The sequence below is a fragment of the Mugil cephalus genome, chromosome 14 (assembly GCF_022458985.1).
Source record: "Mugil cephalus isolate CIBA_MC_2020 chromosome 14, CIBA_Mcephalus_1.1, whole genome shotgun sequence".
NCBI classification, from domain to species: Eukaryota; Metazoa; Chordata; class Actinopteri; order Mugiliformes; family Mugilidae; genus Mugil; species Mugil cephalus.
In genome coordinates, this window is record NC_061783.1 from 25,173,060 (window position 1) to 25,196,085 (window position 23,026).

The following is a 23,026-nucleotide window of genomic DNA, read 5'->3' on the forward strand; positions in this document are numbered from 1 at the left end:
ACAGGGGGGTTACAGGGGGCTGGGGGGTTACAGGGGGTTGGAGGGTTATGGGGGGCTGGAGGGTTACAGGGGGTGGGGGCTGGGGGGTTATGGGGAGCTGGGGGGCTGGGGGGTTACAGGGGTCGACAGTCTGAAGCAGAAGTAACAGATAAAACCTTTTCACTGCTCTTTAAATGTATTGAATGTTCTCGGTTAGATTCTCATCATGTGACTGACATTGGACCACGGTCCAGTTTCCAGCTGTGATCCTTTGTTTGTGTAGCTGAGTGTTCGGGTTCTTATCTCGATCCAAACCAAAGTTCATACAAATATCGGATAAACAAAGAGCTGACAGGATGGAGGAGGCTGGATGGAACTCACACTTAATAAAACCCTCAGTGAAGACATGAGTGAGTTCCTATTGTAATCATCAGACACAGTCTGTACCTTTATCATCTTCATGTAAACCTAAAACCAGACTGACGGTGGAGAGTTAAGGTTTTTATCACCTGAAGGTCACATGACTAGAGTCTGATAATGACCTAGACCTGGAGCTGGAGCTGAACCTGGGTCTAGACCTCGGCTTGTACTTGAGTTTTAGGCTGGTCTGAACCAGTTACTAGGAGGAAAACAACACGAGTAGAGATGTCTGGCTATTAGCATCACCATTAGCATCACCATTAGCATAAACAAGGACAGCAGTTTGTTGATGAAGGTTCTGGACTTGCCTAGATTTCCTACTAAACTTGGACGTACACTCAAAACCAGAAAACTGCTCGACCAAAAGTTGTGATGTGTGAAGTGTGTGCGCACTTTGCCCAATGAGTAGGGTGGGAAAAAAAGAACTTGACAGAAAGCAAATTGGAGATGCCCCAACCACATAGATTTTATTTTTCCACATACTGGTTGATTTAGTGATTTCATCCCTCATCTAAACGAGTGAATAGTTCAACTGCATCTCCACTTTGCTCCCAAACATCTGTCCAAACTTTGATTTATAGACACATCATAATTCTTAAGTGACAAGAACCGCAGAGATGCTGATTCACACTGGATTAGTTTTATCTCTGCATTACGAAAATTATTTACAGTGCAATTATGACTTATGACTTTGCAAATTGGGCCAATTAAGAGATTAAGATCACAGACGACGTTCAGCACTGTTACAGATTACTGGAGGTCCCAGATGTGTGTAAGACTGTCAATGATTTGGGTTCAGAATCAGAAAAGTGGTCCGATATCAAGGTGGATATGAAGCTGCTAATACAGTATTATGACAGTGTCCCGGCATCACCTCTAGGTGCAGCCAAAGGATCAACGTCAGTAGATACGTGTGTTCGCAGCCGATGAAGTCTGGTGAGGCACCGCACATTTCCACGGTCATTTCACTGTTAATGTCTGAACTCTGCAGCGAGGAAGAACTTACGCCACACGTTTTGGCCACACACATTCCTACGGCCATTTCACTCTTGATACATCTGAATTTTGCCGTGAAAAAGACTGCACGCAACTTTTTTGAGCCCACGCACCCTTCGTACATGAGGCCCCAGATCATTATCAGACTCCAGTCATGTGAAAAACTTAAACTCTCCACCAGACATTTAGAGCTGGAGACGTGGAGGAAACGTCTTTGTCTCGGCTTGTTTTTTTGTTTTCATCCAGGTCTCCGTCCTCTGGGTCTGGGTCTGGTTCTGGTTCTGGTTCTGGACCAGAGATGCTGTTTTCTGAAGTGGTTTCACTGTGTTATAACTTGAAACCTCAGTTTTTCTGGGTTCATCATGAGTTGTTGCAGCCTGTGTACAGGGATCAATGCTCGCTGTGTTAACCCCATGAATAAACACTCAGCCGTCACCCTTTACCTGCTTAGATACGCTTCTCTTACCGAACTCTGGACACTCCAGCACAAATAACCATCTTTATGCAAACAGTGAAAACGCCAGCAGCTCCTATAAAACCAGCTCTGAGGGGATCAGTCACAAAGGTTTCGTTTACAGTTTTGCTTTGAAGTCATCCGGCATCATGAATCTGTGGCTCCGAGCTCATTTCATGGTTGCGCTGCTTTTTCTGAGGTGCTCAGCTCTGACTCCGGAAGAATGCCAGCCACTGGTCAAACCCACCTCTCTGGACTCCATGGTAAACCTGGTTCCTGTCTCTTTCACTGTCACATGCAGGTAACAAAAAAACAGTGGTTTCAAACAAAGACAAGTTTATCTGAGAAGTGCCAACCCATGCAATGAAAGCCGGGTTGATAGGAGCTGAACAAGAGACGGTTCCAGAGGTTTGAGGTCTCACATCTGGATCTAAGGTTTGTCAGCAGAGGATGGAGGAGACTTGGTTGTCTCCAGGTTGTTCATGGATCGATATCAGATGTCACAAATAAGGATTGGTCTGAGTTGAAAATGTATTTTTAAAGATTTTAAAGGTTTGAGTCACGATGTGTAGCAGCGAGGTAGCAACACAAAGCACAGGTGAAATGATAAGGTTCAGTTTGATGAAACCTACAATGAAGAAAACACAAAACTGAGTGAGGTAGATAATGTGATCTAAATAATCCAAAAGAACAGAAAAAAGCTCTGAGGACAAAGGACAAAACATCTGGAGAAGAACACAAAAACAGGAAACAGCTTCAGGAAGTGATGAGAAGTAACGAGTGACTGTGTCTGTGCTCAGATCCATGAGAAGCTGTACTTCCTCATGGCCTACGCTGAACAGGACACCTACAAGAACATCCTGAAGGTGACCGACAGCTCCTGGGTCAAGATCACAGCGTCGCCATCAGCCCCCAGACAAGTGGTGATGTCCCAGGAGAACCGCATGTGAGTCAAAACCTGACACCAGGGACAGATTCTGTCCTCCACTGGGATTTAAAGAGAGCAGACCAGGTCCTTATAGACCAGGTCCCTATAGACCAGGTCCTTATAGACCAGGCTCCTTATAGACCAGGTCCTTATAGATCAGGCTCCCTATAGACCAGGTCCCTATATACCAGGGTCCATATAGAGCAGGCTCCCTGTAGACCAGGGTCTGTATTGACCAGGCTCCCTGTAGACCAGGCACCCTGTAGACCAGGGTCTGTATAGACCAGGCTCCCTGTAGACCAGGTCCTTATAGACCAGGCTCCCTGTAGACCAGGCACCCTGTAGACCAGGGTCTGTATAGACCAGGCTCCCTGTAGACCAGGTCCTTATAGACCAGGCTCCCTGTAGACCAGGCACCCTATAGACCAGGGTCTGTATAGACCAGGCTCCCTATAGACCAGGCTCCCTATAGACCAGGGTCTGTATTGACCAGGCTCCCTGTAGACCAGGGTCTGTATAGACCAGGCTCCCTATAGACCAGGGTCTGTATAGACCAGGCTCCCTGTAGACCAGGGTCTGTATAGACCAGGCTCCCTATAGACCAGGGTCCTTATAGACCAGGCTCCCTATAGACCAGGCTCCCTATAGACCAGGGTCTGTATTGACCAGGCTCCCTGTAGACCAGGCTCCTTATAGACCAGGGTCCCTATAGACCAGGTCCTTATAGACCAGGGTCTGTATAGACCAGGCTCCCTTTAGACCAGGGTCCTTATAGACCTGGGTCCATATAGACCAGGCTCCCTGTAGACCAGGCTCCCTGTAGACCAGGGTCTGTATAGACCAGGCTCCCTATAGACCAGGGTCTGTATAGACCAGGCTCCCTGTAAACCAGGTCCTTATAGACCAGGCTCCCTGTAGACCAGGCACCCTGTAGACCAGGGTCTGTATAGACCAGGCTCCCTGTAGACCAGGTCCTTATAGACCAGGCTCCCTGTAGACCAGGCTCCCTGTAGACCAGGGTTTGTATAGTCCAGGGTCTGTATAGACCAGGCTCCCTATAGACCAGGCTCCCTGTAGACCAGGGTCTGTATAGACCAGGCTCCCTGTAGACCAGGCTCCCTGTAGACCAGGGTCTGTATAGACCAGGCTCTCTATAGACCAGGGTCTGTATAGATCAGGCTCCCCGTAGACCAGGCTGCCTGTAGACCAGGTTCCCTGTAGACCAGGGTCTGTATAGACCAGGCTCCCTATAGACCAGGCTCCCTGTAGACCAGGTTCCCTGTAGACCAGGGTCTGTATAGACCAGGCTCTCTATAGACCAGGGTCTGTATAGACCAGGCTCCCTGTAGACCAGGCTCCCTGTAGACCAGGGTCTGTATAGACCAGGCTCTCTATAGACCAGGGTCTGTATAGACCAGACTCCCTGTAGACCAGGTCTAACATGAACCCGTCTGTCCCCAGAAACGGTTCGTGTTTCGCTTCCTCAGTGAACGTCTCCATTGAGTCCGACAGTGCGACGGTTTCATGTGAGTCTCATTCTAAACTTGTCTGTCTTCAGTCTCATATTCATGTAAATGTAAACATGGTTGTGTGTTTGTTGTTTGTTGTCAGTGGCCAACATCACCACGTACTTCCAGGTTCTGCCCAGCTGTGAAGGTTGTGTCGTCTTCAGTGGGAACTCAACCCTGAAGAACCACAAGAAGATTCTGGACTTCATGAAAATCAGCAGCGTATCAGACAACAAGGAGTTCTCCTCTGGCTTCCTCTACTTCCTGGGTAGGGAGGAGACATTCATTCATCCATCCATCATCCATCCATCATCCACTCATCCATCCATCATCCATCCATCATCCACTCATCCATCCATCATCCATCCATCATCCACTCATCCATCCATCATCCATCATCCATCCATCCATCCATCCATCATCCATCATCATCCACTCATCCATCCATCATCCATCCATCATCCACTCATCCATCCATCATCCATCCATCCATCCATCATCCATTCATCCATCCATCCATCCATCCATCCATTCATCCATCCATCATCCACTCATCATCCACTCATCCATCCATCATCCATCCATCATCCACTCATCCATCCATCCATCATCCATTCATCCATCCATCCATCCATCCATCATCCATCATCCATCTATCATCCATCCATCATCCATCCATCATCCATCCATCATCCACTCATCCATCTCATCCATCAATCCTCATCCATCCATCATCCACTCATCCATCCATCATCCATCCATCATCCACTCATCCATCAATCATCCATCCATCATCCACTCATCCATCAATCATCCATCCATCATCCACTCATCCATCCATCATCCACTCATCCAGCCATCCATCCATCATCCATTCATCCATCCATCCATCCATCTATCATCCACTCATCCATCCATCCATCATCCATTCATCCATCCATCATCCACTCATCATCCACTCATCATCCACTCATCCATCCATCCATCCATCCATCCATCATCCATCCATCATCCACTCATCCATCCATCATCCACTCATCCATCCATCCATCATCCATCCATCCATCCATCCATCATCCACTCATCCATCATCCACTCATCCATCCATCATCCATCCATCATCCATCCATCATCCACTCATCCATCCATCATCCATCTATTATCCACTCATCCATCCATCATTCATCCATCATCCACTCATCCCCTCATCCATCTATCATCCACTCATCCATCCATCATCCATCAATCATCCATCCATCATCCATCATCCATCATCCATCATCCACTCATCCACTCATCCATCCACTCATCCATCCACCATCCATCATCCACTCATCCATCCATCCATCCATCCATCATCCACTCATCCATCCACTCATCCATCCATCATCCACTCATCCACTCATCCATCCACTCATCCATCCATCATCCATCCACTCATCCACTCATCCATCCATCATCCATCCACTCATCCATCCATCATCCCCTCATCCACTCATCCATCCATCATCCATCCACTCATCCATCCATCATCCACTCATCCATTCATCTGTCTCTTTGTTTCCAGCTAAAGAACCGACTGTAAAGGCCTCAGATCTGGAACATTTCAAGCAGCAGGCTGATTGTCTGGGGTTCTCTGGAGAACCGGACTTCTACTACAACCAGGAGAAAAGTGCTTTTAAACATCTTTTATTTTAAACATCTTTTATTTTAAGTTTCTGTGATTCCAGCTGATTCCTTCTCGTCTTTCTCTCTGCAGGTTTCTGTCAGGAAGGTGAAGGCGTGCGGCTGCCGTTCCCCTAAAACCTCCTCCTTCCCCCTAACTCCCCCTAACTCCCCCTAAAACCTCCTCCTTCCCCCTAACTCCCCCTTAAACCTCCTCCTTCCCCCTAACTCCCCCTAACTCCCCCTAAAACCTCCTCCTTCCCCCTAACTCCCCCTAAAACCTCCTCCTTCCCCCTAACTCCCCCTAAAACCTCCCCCTTCCCCCTAACTCCCCCTAAAACCTCCTCCTTCCCCCTAACTCCCCCTAAAACCTCCCCCTTCCCCCTAACTCCCCCTAACTCCCCCTAAAACCTCCTCCTTCCCCCTAACTCCCCCTAAAACCTCCTCCTTCCCCCTAACTCCCCCTAAAACCTCCCCCTTCCCCCTAACTCCCCCTAAAACCTCCTCCTTCCCCCTAACTCCCCCTAAAACCTCCTCCTTTCCCCTAACTCCCCCTTAAACCTCCTCCTTTCCCCTAACTCCCCCTAAAACCTCCTCCTTCCCCCTAACTCCCCCTAACTCCCCCTAAAACCTCCTCCTCCTTCAGAACAAACACTGTGAAACTGAAGAATTAAAAATCTAAATCATCACAAGTCTCAGTCTTTGTTCATTGTGTTCTGCAGTTTTGTCCATATATATGTGTTGTTATTTTAGCTGTTTATTAAAACATGTTAAAGATCCAGTTCTGATCTCTGTGGTCGTACAGTTCAGACTCTCGGCTCTAATCTGAGGTATTCACATCCACGCTGGACCAAGGGTTCAGGAGTCAAAGCTCTTCAATGTGTAGCCCCCTTTTTTTCAGGGGACCAAAAGTAAATGGACAGTTGAGTCAAAAGCTGTTTCGGGGTCTGTTCCCTCATTAATCCTTCATCAATGAAGCAGGTGAAAGGTCTGGAGTTGATTCCAGGTGTAGCATTTACATTTAGAAGCTGTGAACCCACAACATGTGGTCAAAGTAGATGTCACTGAAAGTACAACAGACCCATCAGAGGGACAGTTGAAATGTTATTCATTAATACACAGGACAAGATGTTACAGTCCCTTGTGCCATGATCTAAGGTAAAACTCCTTCTTTACGCCGACCCTCTGTTCTTTTCCGTGATTGCCCATCTCACACAGGAGAGCAATGGCAGATTTGACAATAAATCCGTGGCAGCCGACCTCCAGTGGGTGCACACGGGCGCTCCAGCCTCGCTGCTCTGCTTCCGATGCCAACTCCGCGTATCCATCTCTCATTCACCTCTTCAACTCTGTCTTCCCACGGGACAGTTAACTCCACAAAATACACTTTCCTTTCTTTCTCAGACCACAACAGCACATCCGGTCTTTTGAGGATTATGGCTATCTGTTGTGAAACGCGCAAACCGCCATCTAAATCGGTCCTCAGCTCCCAGGCTCCGCCCACACTTAGCTGCCATGCACTGTGCCTGAATCTCGCTGATCTGGCCTTATCTCCCTTCTGAACAAACATAATATGCTTATTCTCCTTTCTAGCAGATGATGAATTTCCTTCAATCCATTTTTCCTCAATTGCAGCTGCTAATTTCAGAACATTTCCTCAACGACCCACTGTCCTAGCTTAGCCTGTGACACTGCCTTAGCACATCTCTGCTGTTACTGATGCCTTGCTCCACAGAGGTTTCCCTGCACACAGTCCCAGGCCTCCATGTCCTAACTGCACATAACCCATGACGTCCCTGAGCCTGAGGGCAGCCTCAGATTCCACTTCCTCCCTGTTTTAACCGTGGGGGCTGTAGCCTGATACTGGATCTTTTGACTGAGTAAGAGTCATCTCCAGTCTAGCCTTAGCACACTTAAACTCCTCTGTTAGACTAGTTACTGGGAGCTCCAGTATGTCTTTCCCATACAAGGCTGTGATGCTTAAGCAGCGTGGGACACCAAGCCATCTCCTAATTAATGAGTTAATCATCCTTTCAAGCTTCTCAACCTTTGTCAGAGGGACCTCATACACTGTCAGTGGCCACATTAGTCGGGGCAATAATCCAAACTGGATACATCATAGCCTCAGCTTTCCTGGGAGCCCTGACCGGTCTATGCTTGAAATGCCTTGGATCATATCTTGTCTCAATCCCTCAAACTGTGCTACATCGCTAAGACTTGTATCATACCACCTTCCCAGACTCTTCACTGGCTTCTCTATCACTGTGGGAATCACCTCCTCATTTATAACAAACTTCTTATCTACTACCTTTCCTTTAACAACTGAGATGCTCCTAGACTTACTCAGCTTCACCTTCACCCCAGCCCACTGCAAGTTGCCATGTAACTTATCCAGCAGTCTGCTAGCACATGGAGCAGTAGACGTCACAGTCTAACTGGGGGGAGACGAAGCCCTCCATGCAGCTTTTCTCCACCTACCACCCGTTTTGAGGCTAATAATCACCTCCATTGCCATTGTAAAGGCTAGTGGAGAGATTGTACACCCTGCCATGATGCCATGATGCCTACTTCCAGCTGCTGCCATGCTGCAGTATTCTCTGCTGTGGTAAAGCAGAGCTGTATATCTGCAGAGTATACTTTGACTAGGCCTTTGATACTGCCTGGAACTCTAAAAAAATCACAAGCTTCCCATAACAAACTGTGAGGAACTGAACCAAACGCATTAGTCAGGTCTAGAAATATCACATGCAGGTCTCTCTTCTCTCCCTTTACTAACTGGATTTGGTTCCAGATCATGCTGGTGTCCTCTAAGCATCCAGATTCTGGCCCTTTGCACCGATGTATCAATCGAGCCATTTTCCTCCAGGTACCTGCACAGACTCTATGACACAACACTGAAGAAGAACTTCCCCACAACATTAAGCAAACTGGTCTAACCTGACTTATCTCTACTGAGCCCTTCTCTTTGGGAATGAACATCCCCCCGGCTCTATGCCTTGGGAATGACCTGTTTCTTCCAAACTACCTTCATCAATTTCCACAGAAATCTCAGTACATCTGGTGCATTCATCTTTTATGCAGCTGATACAGGACTCCATTAGGTCCCAGGGCTGAAGAGGCCTCACCACCTCCTGACCCTCTCTCCACCTTGGTGGGCTAACATCACACTGACTGCCTATTTCTCCGATCGGTGGAATATCAGGGACGAGTGCCATCTTCCTAAACCTTTCCTTATCTTTATGTACCTCCACCATGTAGTCCTCCAGTTCCTGCTTCAGCACCATTAGGCTGCCATTCTTTTCTTTACTAAATAGTGACTTTATAAATCTAAATGTGTCCCTATAGAATGCTACTCTAGCTCTTTCCTTCTCCTATTTTTCCTGATGCTCTTCGTTCCTTCACACCAGCCTGTAAGCAGTTAATGTCTTTCTTCTCCTCCTCTGTAGATTTCTTCCACTGCCTCTTAAACATTCTCCTCTCCTCTATAAGTCTATCTATTTCCTGCTGACATCTAGACCTAACTACCTCTGGTTTCTTCTGCTTCTCACTAATGCCAAATCTTTCCTTACCATCATCGTAGATTATATCTGCCTTCCTCTCCATCTTATCCTCTACTAAAATCACCTAACGCTCTGGCCAAACCATTATTGATGTCCTCCCAGTTCCTAGTTCCAGCTGTGCCCGACCACGTCCCCCTTGGTTTCTGACCACTGGTCTTCTCCCTCCTTGGCTATGCTCTTGTTCTCCGTGCTAGTACCTGCCTCAGCGTTAGAGATGCTGATATCCTGTGGGTTACTTCCTGTCGCTGGACTTCAACCGACTGACTTGATACGCTTCTTAAAGAGTAGCTATCAATGCGGGTTCCCTGCGTTCCCTGTACCAGGCACGTTTTCCTCCCTTGATGGATTCTGAGGCCGTTTACTGTTATTTCCTGGCATCCACAAACACAAACCTGCTGCTTCTTCCCATTTCCATCTGAACCACTAGCGTCTATTAAAAAGTTCTGCCTCTCCGTAGTCTAGTCGGTTCCAGAGTCAATAAAGGTATCAGCCAATGGTGAGTCATCTTCCGGCCCTGCTCTCGCTGACTCTGGGGGTATTTTATCATTATTCAGATCTGTAGCTACATACGTGAAGTCACAGGCGAAGCCTTGGCTACTGCCACAGTGAGATGATAACCCACTGTGGGACTGTTCCCTCCTGTCAGCTGTCTTTCCACGCTGTCACTAAGTCTTTCCCTAGTCGCCAGCTGCACTGTTCACAGCAGTCACTAGCCTAGGTTAGCTTTCATACATTACAGGCGGTCAAATCATCACTTTGGTTCATTCTGAGTAAAAAAGACCTGGAGGACAAGAGTGGTGGACGATCACAGGATCCTTTCACAGCATCTCCAGGTAGTAGATGCATCAGTATCTAACACGTCCTGAGACTAAATGTAGAGGCTTCACCACAAGGTGCAAACCATCAATCAGCCTCAAAAACAGAAAGGCCACATTACACTTTAGCAAAAAAGAGAAACCTCTGAAGACACCAGCCCCCCAGTTCTAGGACAGCATTGTTTGAACAAATGATGGGAAGAAGAAATAACGCAGGAGGCTCCTAAGGACACCACATCTCCTGTAAATACTTTAATAAATGAATAAATTATATGAGGATCATAAGGAACATGATGATTATTATATCACACTTCGCTTACTGTCACTAAAGAAATTAAAGTTAATTTTAATAGAAGAGTTAGGGTTAGTATTGTCTCAGCATTTTGTTTGTTGCCCGGTGCTGTGAACCGAGAGCAACCATTCATGTGTTAATCTTCTAGAATCACCAGTTCATCTGTGGTTTGTTTATTCTGGTTTTCGGATTTGTTGTTTTTACTTTGCTTAGAAGCCCAGAGTGAAAAAGGCTGAGTCAGAGTTCAATAACCTGCTGAGCACACACACTTTGGACTGATGTGAGGATCTTATAAACCCTGCAGGGTGTTTGGCATCTGTCTCAGAGCAGGATGGCGGCAGTGAAGCCAACGGTGCTGCTGTTGCTGATGGTTGTGGTCGGCTTCGATGCCGCGCCTCCGGACCCAGACTGTGAAGGTCTGGCCAAGAGGATGCCAACAAAAGACCTGCACCAGGTGAGGGTGGTTCTGGTCGGATCCATCGTCAACATCATCACCATCTTCCAGACTCCATCCACATGCACATCCATCATTTACTGGTCACGGTTTATCCAAAAAGCTTTTAGGAGTCACCTGGACTAGTAGAGTCTAGAGGACACGTTTCATCTGAGTCTCTTCTTCAGTTCTAAGACACCGGAGGTTTAAGTTTAAACTCAACCACCAGAACCTGACTGGACTACTTCCTGTTAATGACTAATGTCCATTAACGTCTGGACACTTTCACTAGACACGTTTCTCATGAGTTACACGTTCAGAGTTAGAACTGAAGAAGCTGCTCGGATGAAACGTCTTCTCTAAACTCAACAAGTCCAAACACAAACCATGACCTGGTCATGTTATATGGACACGTCCTGTCCATATGGACACGTCCTGTCCTAATGGACACGTCCTTGGTGGCTGCTTTAGCTCTGACTTTGATTTTTTCTGTCCATCTCTTGCAGCTTTTCGGGGACTGGGTTCTGGTCTGGTCCGTGGCAGATTATGACCCAGGCTCAGACTTGCTGGTAAACGTCACCAGCTCCCACGTTGAGTTACGACTGCAGCACGACAACAAAACCATCGAGTACAACGAGAGAAACATGTTCACGTGAGTCTTAATGATCTTCAATAGATTCAACTGTCTGTCCCCGTGTCCAGAGTCCGTCCACTCACTGTCCTCAGACCGTGTCCTCAGAGTGGTCGTAGCCAGGGCAACGGATGAACGTTTGAATCAATGATTCACATTTACAAAACTTAATCTGTCACCAGGAGGCAACAACGACATCATGTGCAACACAACACAACACAGGACTGAAATGACCTGCAGCAACTCAACAAAAGTACACACAATATAACAAGATATAAAATATGTAAGGGAGGTGTCCATTATCAGAAATGAATGGACGCCTCCCGGACACCTGGAAAGTATGGAGGACACCTACCAAATATTAGGTCAATTATGAATCATTCATCAATCATTAACGTTGTGTTTTCCATTTAAATTATACGTTTTTCACAAGAAGCGGCCGAGCGACTATTTAACATCTCTGGACGGAGGCGTGAAACAGAGCGGTGGCCTCTAAGTGTTTAACTGCCCATTTCATGGTTTCCTCTGTGTTAATCTCATCCTTCACATCCTCTAAATTGTCCAGTTCCTCCGGTGTCGCCTCCTCGTGTCGCATCTCCTTCTTCTTTTCATGTTCTCTTCGCTCTTTCTCTTCTGCTGCATCCAGTCTTCAACATGGTCAAATTCACCAAATAGGTTAAAGTTAATTATAAACTCACCCATTGTTTTCAGCTGTATTGTTGTTGTGATAAATAAACTGAAATAACGTATGTTCTGTGCTTCTGTTGCCACGGTTACCAAAGCGTTTGAGCCAGCGCTCTCATCACGTCTTTATGGGTCTTTATGGGTGTTTATGGGTGTTTATGGGTCTTTATGGGGTCCGTTATCCCTTTAATGTACACGCCGCAGCCAATCATCTGGACCTGGTTCTGTCTGGACCTGGTTCTGTCTGGTCCTGGTTCTGCCTGGTCCTGGGTCATGCTGTGGGCCGTATGTTTGACACGCGTGCTGTGTAGCCCCATCATTGGTTGCGTTGCCGTCTGACCTGATTGTGTTGTTGTTGTGTTGCGTGTCGTTGCTGTGTTGTTGTTGTTGTGTTGTTGTTGTTGTTGTTGTGTTGCGTGTTGTTGCTGTGTTGTTGTTGTTGTGTTGTTGTTGTTGTTGTGTTGCGTGTTGTTGCTGTGTTGTTGTGTGTTGTGTTGTTGTTGTTGTGTTGTTGTTGTGTTGCGTGTTGTTGCTGTGTTGTTGTGTTGTTGTTGTTGTTGTGTTGTTGTTGTGTTGCGTGTTGTTGCTGTGTTGTTGTGTCGTTGTGTTGTTGTTGTTGTTGTTGTTGTGTTGCGTGTTGTTGCTGTGTTGTTGTGTCGTTGTTGTTGTTGTTGTTGTTGTTGTGTTGTTGTTGTTGTGTTGTTGTTGTGTCGTTGTGTTGTTGTTGTTGTGTTGCGTGTTGTTGCTGTGTTGCTGTGTTGTTGTGTCGTTGTGTTGCTGTGTTGCTGCAGCGATGGATCCTGTGTGACATACTTCTTTAACCTGACGCTCCCGTCTGACTCTGACTCTGAGCATCACACGCTGAGGACGGACACTTTGAGTGAGTCCCACAAACACACACCCAGTTCACTTCACTATTTAAAGAGGAGGCGAAGGATCAAACATGAACATGACAAAGATCCGCCACAGAGACAACGATACGACACAGTCACAGAGACGCTGAGGGGGTCGTGTGATTCTGGATGTGGGCTGTGTTTCAGGAGTGGAGAAGGATGGAGTTCCTGTTTCTTACAATGAGTCTGCTGAGGTGGAGTTCTATGCGAGCTGTGCCGACTGTCTGATGATGACCTACAGACACTCGCCCGGTCGATTCCTGCTCCTCTACAGTAAAACACACTCACAGCTTTAAAGCACAACTCACTCCAACCTCTCACTGTTCCCAGTGCTGCATTAAACTGTGTGTTTGTGTGTCAGAGAGGGAGGGTTTGCACCGGGACGCTGAGCTGCTGAAAGCCGCCCACGCTGATCACAGGAAACAGGCCGAGTGTCTGGGGCTCCCTCACGGCCGAGCCTTCGCCTACGACGGAGCTGCAGGTCAGTGTCATTAAAGGCACTAAAGTCATCCAGCACCGACAAACCACTGATGCACAACTCTCTGGTCTGCTCACAGACTTCTGTCACAAGAAATCTGCTCCAGACGCTGATCCTGTACCGTCCTGAGCCGCCCTGAGGGAAACAGCCGGAGGAGGAAAACATGCCTACGTGCTAAATAAAAGAAAATATTAAAGCTGCTGCTGATAATTCCTGGTTTGATTTTTTCCTGAATCTGGAACATCTGAAATCTGAGCCGGTTCAGTTCATATTTCTGGTTCATAAAACTCAGTTTATGAATTGATGAGGTGATGGATTTAAATATAATAAAAGTAACTGATATTCTTTACTGTTTAATGAGAGTGGTAGACATACTGAACAGAGACTCCGTTTATTTTTCATTCATTCATTTAATTAAACACTTTAATAATGTTTTTCTTTGCACTAAAACAAATGGAAACCTCCTATTTAGAGGGACGGTTAGTTTAATGAACCCCGTTAACTGCAGGGGCGGGGTTAATGTCCAATGACCTGGTTCTAGGGTCAGGAGTGAGAGCCCCGCCCAGCGCAGCTGCACAGGTACACACATCTAATTAACCTTCTACTAACCATTTACTTGTTATAAACTCACCGACAGGTAAATAAAATCAAATAAATATAAAGAGAACTGCTCGTGGAAGCATTTTAAATATATTCCACATTATATTACCCATATTTCTCGTCATTATTTGAACAAAACAAAACTCGTTTTAATCTTCCTCTAGAACTTTACCACAAACCGACTAAAGGTAATTAAAAGAGTCGTTTTTGTTTTAAACGTGGATGTAACTTCAACGCCGATTTTATCAGCGTCTTCCAGTGACATAGCACCTGAGCTAATGGACGCTTCTGATTATTTGTAACTGAAATTGTTCTTAATTTATCTGGATTTGTAATCGAGTTTTGCTCCTTCACAGCACACTGTGCTAGCTCGCTAGCTCATGCTAAGAGCCGCGCGCCTCCGTGTTTCTGTCAGCTCGGCTTATTCCTGTGTCCGTTGTGCTAACGATGTGGGCGGAGCCGAGTGTTTTATCCTTTAGCTGGTTTTGTTAAAATAAGATCTTATTAGCTAGCCGCGAGGCTAACGGGCTAACGCAGGGTGGGGGGGTTAATGTTGACTCTGACGTCTGATGTGTGTATCTAATGGTGGGCGTGGCCTATGAGTGCTCTGTGCGCATGTCTTTGAGCCTTGTGTGCTTTGTGCGCATGCGGGCGGAGAGGAATGTAAACAGCTAGCATGCTAGCATCCAGTGCCAGCGCACATCACGGAGCCGCACCCGGTGCCGGTAAGCTGCGTCATATCAAACCGATTGACCGTTGCAGTGCGGGGCCGGAGGCCACGGGCGTATCCCGGGAAACGGTCTCCACGGCGGAGGCTGTTTCTGTAACGGAGCTAGCTCGGCTCAGTTAGCTCGCAGGGCTAGCGTCAGGTCCACTAGCTCCGGGAGTTCATTCCGGGGGGGGGGGGGGGGGAGGATCCGCGGAGATGTCCCGGTCAGGATCCGGTTCTTCTTAGACTGAGCCGCTTTGGTTCTGGTCTGAGGAAAGTTCTGACAACTGAGCTCAGTGAAACAGGAAGAAACAACACATACGTATTCATTGTCATGTTGTTGTTTTTGTTGTTGATTGTGAACATTAGAGGATCTTAAAAGAAATAATTTCGACAGAGCATTGAATCAGGCCCAACCACATATTACAGTGGCCTTCACCTGGGTTCACGTGTTAGTGTGTCTCCTGGTTCTGGTGCTGGTGGACCGGGTTCTTCCTGCCTCATTGGTTGGTTGTGTTTCTTCTCAGGTGAGCCAGGACGACATCTGGAGCCTTTGTCTGGAGTTTCTCTCGAGGTTGTGACCGGCGCCATGTTCATCCTCAGTTTGTTTCCTGGGTTCCTGTCTCCTGGCGGCCATGTTTGAGCTGCCGGCCTCCACCTCCACCGCCGCCTCCACCTCCACCGCCGCCCCTCCATCTTAAACCTGACTCTGAGGACCAGTTTGCCTCTCGTGTTTTTTTTTTTTGTGTATTTTCGTCACTTCCTGTGTTTTGGGCCTCGTCTCTGGGGCTGATGATGGCGGAGTCCAGCTCGGAGCCCGAGGCCGCCACCACGGGAAGCTTCTCCAAAGAACTGAGCGTAAACGTGCTGACAGACGGATCGGGCCTCGGAGCCCACGTCCCGAGCAGCAACAGCACCGAAGCCCAGAAGGATGCCACGCCCTCGTCACCGCACAGTCCGTCTGAAAGCAAGACGGCGAGCAGCGTCGCCACAGAAGAAGAAGAAGAAGAAACCCCATCGCCTCTGCTCAGACACATGAAGACGGAAGCAGGACCGGACAGAGGAGCAGATCCAGGTAAGAACCAGAACCAGAACCAGGGCGCTGGACGTGGAGGAAACTGCGGCTGCACATGTTGCTGTTTAGTTCCAGGAGGAAAGCAGAACATGTCCCTAACGTGTCTCTGATGTCTCCACAGGTCTGGACCTGGAGGACGGATGCGAGGACCGGCGGGAGTCCACTGACTCGCCGTCCTTGTCCGGCCCGAGCCTGGAGCTTTCTGACGGGGCCACGGCAGCAGGGAACTCTCTGGATGTGGAGGACGGTCTGTCCTCATCCTGCTCAGCTCCATCCACCGACGTCCCCGGTCTGAAACAGGACGAGGGGCTGGAAGCTGCAGGTGAGGCGTCTCCTGGTGGGACATTGTGGGACAGGCCAGCGTCCCTGAACGCATCAGCAGGATCTAAAACATTCTTCATCTTCAAAATGTTTATTTAACTCTGACTCTAAAACCAGACTAGAACCATCAGATCCAGGAGGAACCAGTTAGAAAACCACAAACATGTTGAACCAACCATTTCTAGAACTTAGAATGTAAATCTAACCTGGACATTTCTACAGCTGATCAACACATTTACTTATTTACAACTATTTCCTTTAAAATGCAGGAAATGCACCAGGCATTTTTGTCCTAAATACGGGACGACAATGTTCAGGAAAAAGCCTCAATTAGTAGTTATTATTAATTACTTAGAACCAGCCTAGTTTTACTTGGTATAGCAGCACTAGTTAAAAACTGATCTATAGGTTAAAGTTTGCTACTAAAGTAGAAACTGAGACTCGGTGAGAAGCGCCAAAGTGTTAAAGCCGGCGCCCTGGTCCGGGTCTCAGGTCCGATTCTAGACCCGTGTCCCACATGCTGGTGTGTGACTGTAGTTGGCCTCCTGTCCACAGGGGGCGCTGTAGCTGCAGCTCCGCCTGCCCCCATGCCGGCATATTACCTGGTGAAGTGGATCACCTGGAAGGAGAAGAAGACGCCCATCATCACCCAGAGTGAGAACGGACCCTGCCCCCTGCTGGCCATCATGAACACCCTGTTCCTTCGCTGGAAAGTGAGTCACACGCTAAGAACATACGACACACTAACACACTATGAACATACGACACGCTATGAACATACGACACACTATGAACATACGACACGCTAACATACTATGAACATACGACACGCTAACATACTATGAACATACGACACACTATGAACATACGACACGCTAACATACTATGAACATACGACACACTAACACACTATGAACATACGACACGCTATGAACATACGACACACTATGAACATACGACACGCTAACATACTATGAACATACGACACGCTAACATACTATGAACATACGACACACTAACACACTATGAACATACGACACGCTAACACACTATGAACATACGACACGCTAACACACTATGAACATACGACACGCTATGAACATACGACACGCTATGAACATACGACACGCTATGAACATACGACACGCTAACACACTATGAACATACGACACGCTATGAACATACGACACGCTAACATACTATGAACATACGACACACTAACACACTATGAACATACGACATGCTAACACACTATGAACATATGACACGCTATGAACATACGACACGCTAACACACTATGAACATACGACACGCTATGAACATACGACACGCTAACACGCTATGAACATACGACACGCTAAGAACATACGACACGCTAACATACTATGAACATACGACACGCTAACACGCTATGAACATACGACACACTAACACGCTATGAACATACAACACGCTATGAACATACGTCACGCTAACACACTATGAACATACGACACGCTATGAACATACGACACGCTATGAACATACGACACGCTAACACACTATGAACATACGACACGCTATGAACATACGACACGCTAACACGCTATGAACATACGACACGCTAAGAACATACGACACGCTAACATACTATGAACATACGACACGCTAACACGCTATGAACATACGACACACTAACACGCTATGAACATACAACACGCTATGAACATACGACACGCTAACACACTATGAACATACGACACGCTATGAACATACGACACGCTATGAACATACGACACGCTAACACACTATGAACATACGACACGCTATGAACATACGACACGCTAACACGCTATGAACATACGACACACTAACACGCTATGAACATACAACACGCTATGAACATACGACACGCTAACACACTATGAACATACGACACGCTATGAACATACGACACGCTAACACACTATGAACATACAACACGCTATGAACATACGACACGCTAACACACTATGAACATACGACACGCTATGAACATACGACACGCTATGAACATACGACACGCTAACACACTATGAACATACGACACGCTATGAACATACGACACGCTAACACGCTATGAACATACGACACGCTAACACACTATGAACATACGACACGCTAACACGCTATGAACATACGACACGCTATGAACATACGACACGCTAACACGCTATGAACATACGACACGCTATGAACATACGACACGCTAACACGCTATGAACATACGACACGCTATGAACATACGACACGCTAACACGCTATGAACATACGACACGCTATGAACATACGACACGCTAACACGCTATGAACATACGACACGCTATGAACATACGACACGTTAAGAACATACGACACGTTAACACGCTAAGAACATACAACACGCTAACGTGCTAAGAACATACAACACGCTAAGAACATATGACGGACTAACACAGTAAGAACATACGACACACTAACTATACACGTGTGTTCAAACTCAAACTTTGTGTTTTTGTCTTTAGGCTGAACTTCCTGCTCAGACTGAAGTGGTCACCACCGAGGACCTGATGGCTCACCTGGGTAAGACCAGATCCAGGACCAGGTCCAGGACCAGATCCAGGACCAGATCCAGGACCAGATCCAGGACCAGGTCCAGATTAGTCTGACATTGTCTTATATGAATGTTTTTGTTTGTGTAGGAGAGTGTGTGTTGTCAGTGACGCCCAGAGAGAAGACGGACGGCATGGAGCTCAACTTCCAGCAGGTACACACAACAACACAACAACACACTACACAACAACACTACACAACAACACAACAACACTACACAACAACACAACAACACACTACACAACAACACTACACAACAACACAACAACACACTACACAACAACACAACAACACACTACACAACAACACACTACACAACAACACTACACAACAACACAACAACACACTACACAACAACACTACACAACAACACAACAACACTACACAACAACACTACACAACAACACAACAACACTACACAACAACACACTCCACAGCCTGTTGGGTGGATCAGGTGGGTCCTGGTCCTGGCCCTGGTCCTGGTCCTGGTCCTGGTCCTGGTCCTGGTCCTGGTCCTGGTCCTGGTCCAGGCCCTGGCCCTGGTCCAGGCCCTGGCCCTGGTCCTGGTCCAGGCCCTGGTCCTGGTCCAGGCCCTGGTCCTGGCCCTGGCCCTGGCCCTGGTCCAGGCCCTGGCCCTGGTCCTGGTCCAGGCCCTGGTCCTGGTCCTGGTCCTGGTCCTGGTTCTGGTCCAGGCCCTGGCCCTGGCCCTGGTCCAGGCCCTGGTCCTGGTCCAGGCCCTGGTCCTGGCCCTGGTCCTGGTCCTGGTCCTGGTCCAGGCCCTGGCCCTGGTCCAGGCCCTGGCCCTGGTCCTGGTCCAGGCCCTGGTCCTGGTCCAGGCCCTGGTCCTGGCCCTGGTCCTGGTCCAGGCCCTGGTCCTGGTCCTGGCCCTGGTCCTGGTCCTGGTGTATCTGTGCGGTGTCTCTGAGCTGTGGGTCCAGGTCTAGTGGAGTCCTGTTGTGTGTCTGCAGAACATGAGTGATGCGATGGCGGTCCTGCCCAAACTGTCCACCGGTCTGGATGTAAACGTTCGCTTCACCGGGGTCTCAGACTTCGAGTACACACCAGAGTGCATCGTGTTCGACCTGTTGGACATCCCCCTGTACCACGGCTGGCTGGTCGACCCTCAGGTAGCACGCCACGCTAATGCTACGCTAATGCTACGCTAACACTGCTACATGCTAGCTACAGGGTGTTCTGAACCCTCTAGGGAGCCCATATCGGTACCAGGGTCCAACTCACTCCAGACCAGGGGCCATATTCAGACCAGTTTCACCTCAAGGGACCAGACCAGAAACACAAAAATAATAATAAACTATAAGTAACAACACAATAATAATAATAATAAACTACAAGTGACAACAACTCAGACTTTAACATTAGTTTTGGTTCAAAGAAGAACAAGGAGATTAGAGAACGTTTAGATTTAATAAAATATCATTTAACAATAATCAGAGTGATCTGGACTCAGGTCTGACTGATGGTTGGTCCTGGTTCTGTCCGGTCCTGGTTCTATCTGGTCCTGGTTCTGCCTGGTCCTGGTTCTATCTGGTCCTGGTTCTGTCCGGTCCTGGTTCTATCTGGTCCTGGTTCTGTCTGGTCCTGGTCTGTCCGGTCCTGGTCTGTCCGGTCTGTCTAGAGACAGAAGTTATTTACATTTAAAATAAGGCCAAGCTCTTAGATTTAAATGGCTGAGCTGTGGCGCCCCCTCCAGGCCAGGCCGAGCTATGACCGGTGACTGTGTTGTGTTCAGAGCCCAGAGACGGTGGCGGCCGTGGGGAAACTCAGCTACAACCAGCTGGTGGAGAAAATCATCGACTACAAACACTCAGCAGACAGCAGCCGAGTCAGTGAAGGTAACACTGGGGGGCTGATGGGTTCAGGTCCTGATGGGCTCAGGTCCTGATGGGTTGTCTCCATGTCTCCATGGGTTCAGGTCTCGTGGCTGAACAGTTCCTGGAGTCCACAGCGACCCAGCTCTCGTATCACGGCCTCTGTGAAGTCAACACGACGGCGAAGGAGGAAGAGATCTCGGTCTTCTTCAGGAACAACCACTTCAGCACCATGATCAAACACAAGGTACCGGCTGTCAATAAAGTTTTCTGTCCCTCTATTAATAAAGTTTACTGTCCCTCTACCGGCTGTCAATAAAGTTTTCTGTCCCTCTGCAGGCTGTTAATAAAGTTTTCTTTCCTCAGGGGCACCTGTACCTGCTGGTGACGGACCAGGGCTTCCTCCAGGAGGAGACGTTAGTCTGGGAGTCTCTTCATAATGTTGAGGGCGATGGAAACTTCTGTGACTCTGAATTCAGGCTCAGTCATCCTCCTCAGAGAGCTCCGCCCACTTCTCACCTGCCGCCAGGTGCTGAGGAGCAGAGGCAGATCGACCAGGTGAGAGGAGTCACCTGCAGGTTATACCTCATTGCGTTAGCGTAGCGCCTGGCGTTGTAGCAGAAACGTAACCAGAGCTGTGACTGTTCCTCTCGGTCGCTCTGTCTCCTCCATCTTCTAACGGATGGTTGTGGATTCTGGAAGTGTTGGAATATGAATTCCTACGTTAATGTAGTTATATATTTTATTTTTGTCTCTTTTATATTTATTTTGCACATTCTTGTTTACATTCTTTTTGTGTAGCTGCTGCATCGTAGCCTTTGAGGACGGTCATTTCCATCCTGTATCGTGTTGCACACGTCAGAATTGACAATAAAGTTGACTTGACTCATTTACATAAAAGAATCAACATCACAAAAACTTCAACCTCATAAAATTCAACATAAAAAATCCCCCTTAAACCTTCAACCTCTGAAAAAGCTGGACTAAGCAATCGATCCCGTCTCTGTTCATCCACCGTCCGTCCAGTCAGGTCACGCTGCTGATGTGACACATGACTGGTCCTTATGTTGAAAATGTGACTGGTCGCATAAGTGTCTTCACCCCCGAGACGCCAGAACAGAACAGAACAGAACAGAACAGAACAGAACAGAACAGAACAGAACAGAACAGAACAGAACAGAACAGAACAGAACAGAACAGAACGGCCTTCATTGTCATCATGCAGTGTAAATTGCATAACAAGACTGAAGAGCTTCTCCTTCACAGTGTCGACACAAAGTATATACAAAACAGTGCGTGAGGAACTATGCTCACAAGACGTTGGATGAATAGAGACTAAATTTAACTAGCAATTCATATTCCATCTCTGCTGGCACAGAAAAGCCTCCACAGTGGATGGATGGAGAGCGGCTCAGCTTCACTCGGGAGGTTTGAATTCACATTTGGACGACTCCTGTTCAGCCTCATTGATGAATTGTTGTAAATAAAGTTTATTGTTTATATAAAGTGAATGTAGCCGAGGCCTCGTCCCTGCATCTCTGATTGGTGTGGTTGTTGTCAGGACTTCCTGGTTGCCGTGTCCCTGCAGGGGGGGGCGGGGGGGCCCCTCAGTGACCTGGAGTTGGCCCGCCAGCTCCAGCAGGAGGAGTACCAGCAGCAGCAGCCCCGCCCACCGGGGGCGGCGCCCACCACGGCGACTCCGCAGGTAGGGACTGGTCACCTGATCATCAGCTCAGGTCACGTGACGTAGCCTCATGTCTGATCACTGTTGTTTCCAGGTCAGAGGTCAGGGGTCACAGCTAACCAGGAGGAGAGACAAAGAGACGGAGTGCGTCCTCTTATAGACTCTTCCTCGTCTTCATCATCCAACACGAAGCCAAACCTCAGCACCGTCGCCTACTTCCTGTTTGTAAATTTGTAAGAAATGACGACGTCTAATAAATCTGCCTTTAAGACCGACTCAGCTGAGCAGCGTCCTCATTGAGCCAAGACAGGACCAGCACCTGGTCCAGCACCTGGTCCAGCACCTGGTCCAGCACCTGGTCCAGCACCTGGTCCCGTCCTGTCCCCTCATATCCCAGCAACTTTTTACTACATTTAATCATGAGTGTCTTCATGTCTCTGTCGTCAGAATTAGCAGGACAAT

General features: G+C 47.8%; 3 protein-coding genes across 6 annotated transcripts; all 3 read left to right on the forward strand.

Moving 5' to 3' along the window:
* The first annotated feature begins 1,927 nt into the window (after positions 1-1,927).
* On the forward strand, positions 1,928-6,125 carry LOC125019774. The gene is made up of 6 exons (XM_047604752.1): positions 1,928-2,112; positions 2,650-2,795; positions 4,239-4,303; positions 4,389-4,553; positions 5,853-5,957; positions 6,045-6,125. The coding sequence occupies exons 1-6, from the start codon at positions 1,999-2,001 to the stop codon at positions 6,086-6,088; spliced, it is 639 nt and encodes a 212-aa protein (XP_047460708.1). The 5' UTR covers positions 1,928-1,998; the 3' UTR covers positions 6,089-6,125.
* Positions 6,126-10,908: 4,783 nt separating this feature from the next.
* Positions 10,909-13,946, forward strand: LOC125019772 (saxitoxin and tetrodotoxin-binding protein 1-like). Its single transcript, XM_047604751.1, has 6 exons — positions 10,909-11,071; positions 11,557-11,702; positions 13,157-13,245; positions 13,406-13,531; positions 13,620-13,739; positions 13,816-13,946. Exons 1-6 carry the CDS (start codon positions 10,949-10,951, stop codon positions 13,863-13,865), a joined length of 654 nt encoding a protein of 217 aa, XP_047460707.1. The 5' UTR covers positions 10,909-10,948; the 3' UTR covers positions 13,866-13,946.
* Positions 13,947-14,092: 146 nt separating this feature from the next.
* Positions 14,093-22,839, forward strand: mindy1 (MINDY lysine 48 deubiquitinase 1). 4 transcript variants are annotated; one of them, XM_047604726.1, is made up of 12 exons: positions 14,093-14,315; positions 15,573-16,120; positions 16,242-16,442; positions 16,997-17,154; positions 18,964-19,021; positions 19,141-19,205; positions 20,020-20,178; positions 20,802-20,904; positions 20,985-21,127; positions 21,247-21,438; positions 22,442-22,585; positions 22,659-22,839. In XM_047604726.1, the coding sequence occupies exons 2-12, from the start codon at positions 15,838-15,840 to the stop codon at positions 22,722-22,724; spliced, it is 1,572 nt and encodes a 523-aa protein (XP_047460682.1). In that variant the 5' UTR covers positions 14,093-14,315; positions 15,573-15,837; the 3' UTR covers positions 22,725-22,839. The 4 variants fall into 4 exon arrangements, with proteins under 4 accessions (XP_047460682.1, XP_047460680.1, XP_047460683.1 ...); XM_047604724.1 differs by lacking the exon at positions 14,093-14,315 and adding an exon at positions 14,909-15,061; XM_047604727.1 differs by lacking the exons at positions 14,093-14,315; positions 22,442-22,585; positions 22,659-22,839 and adding exons at positions 14,909-15,061; positions 22,259-22,399.
* Positions 22,840-23,026: the final 187 nt, after the last annotated feature.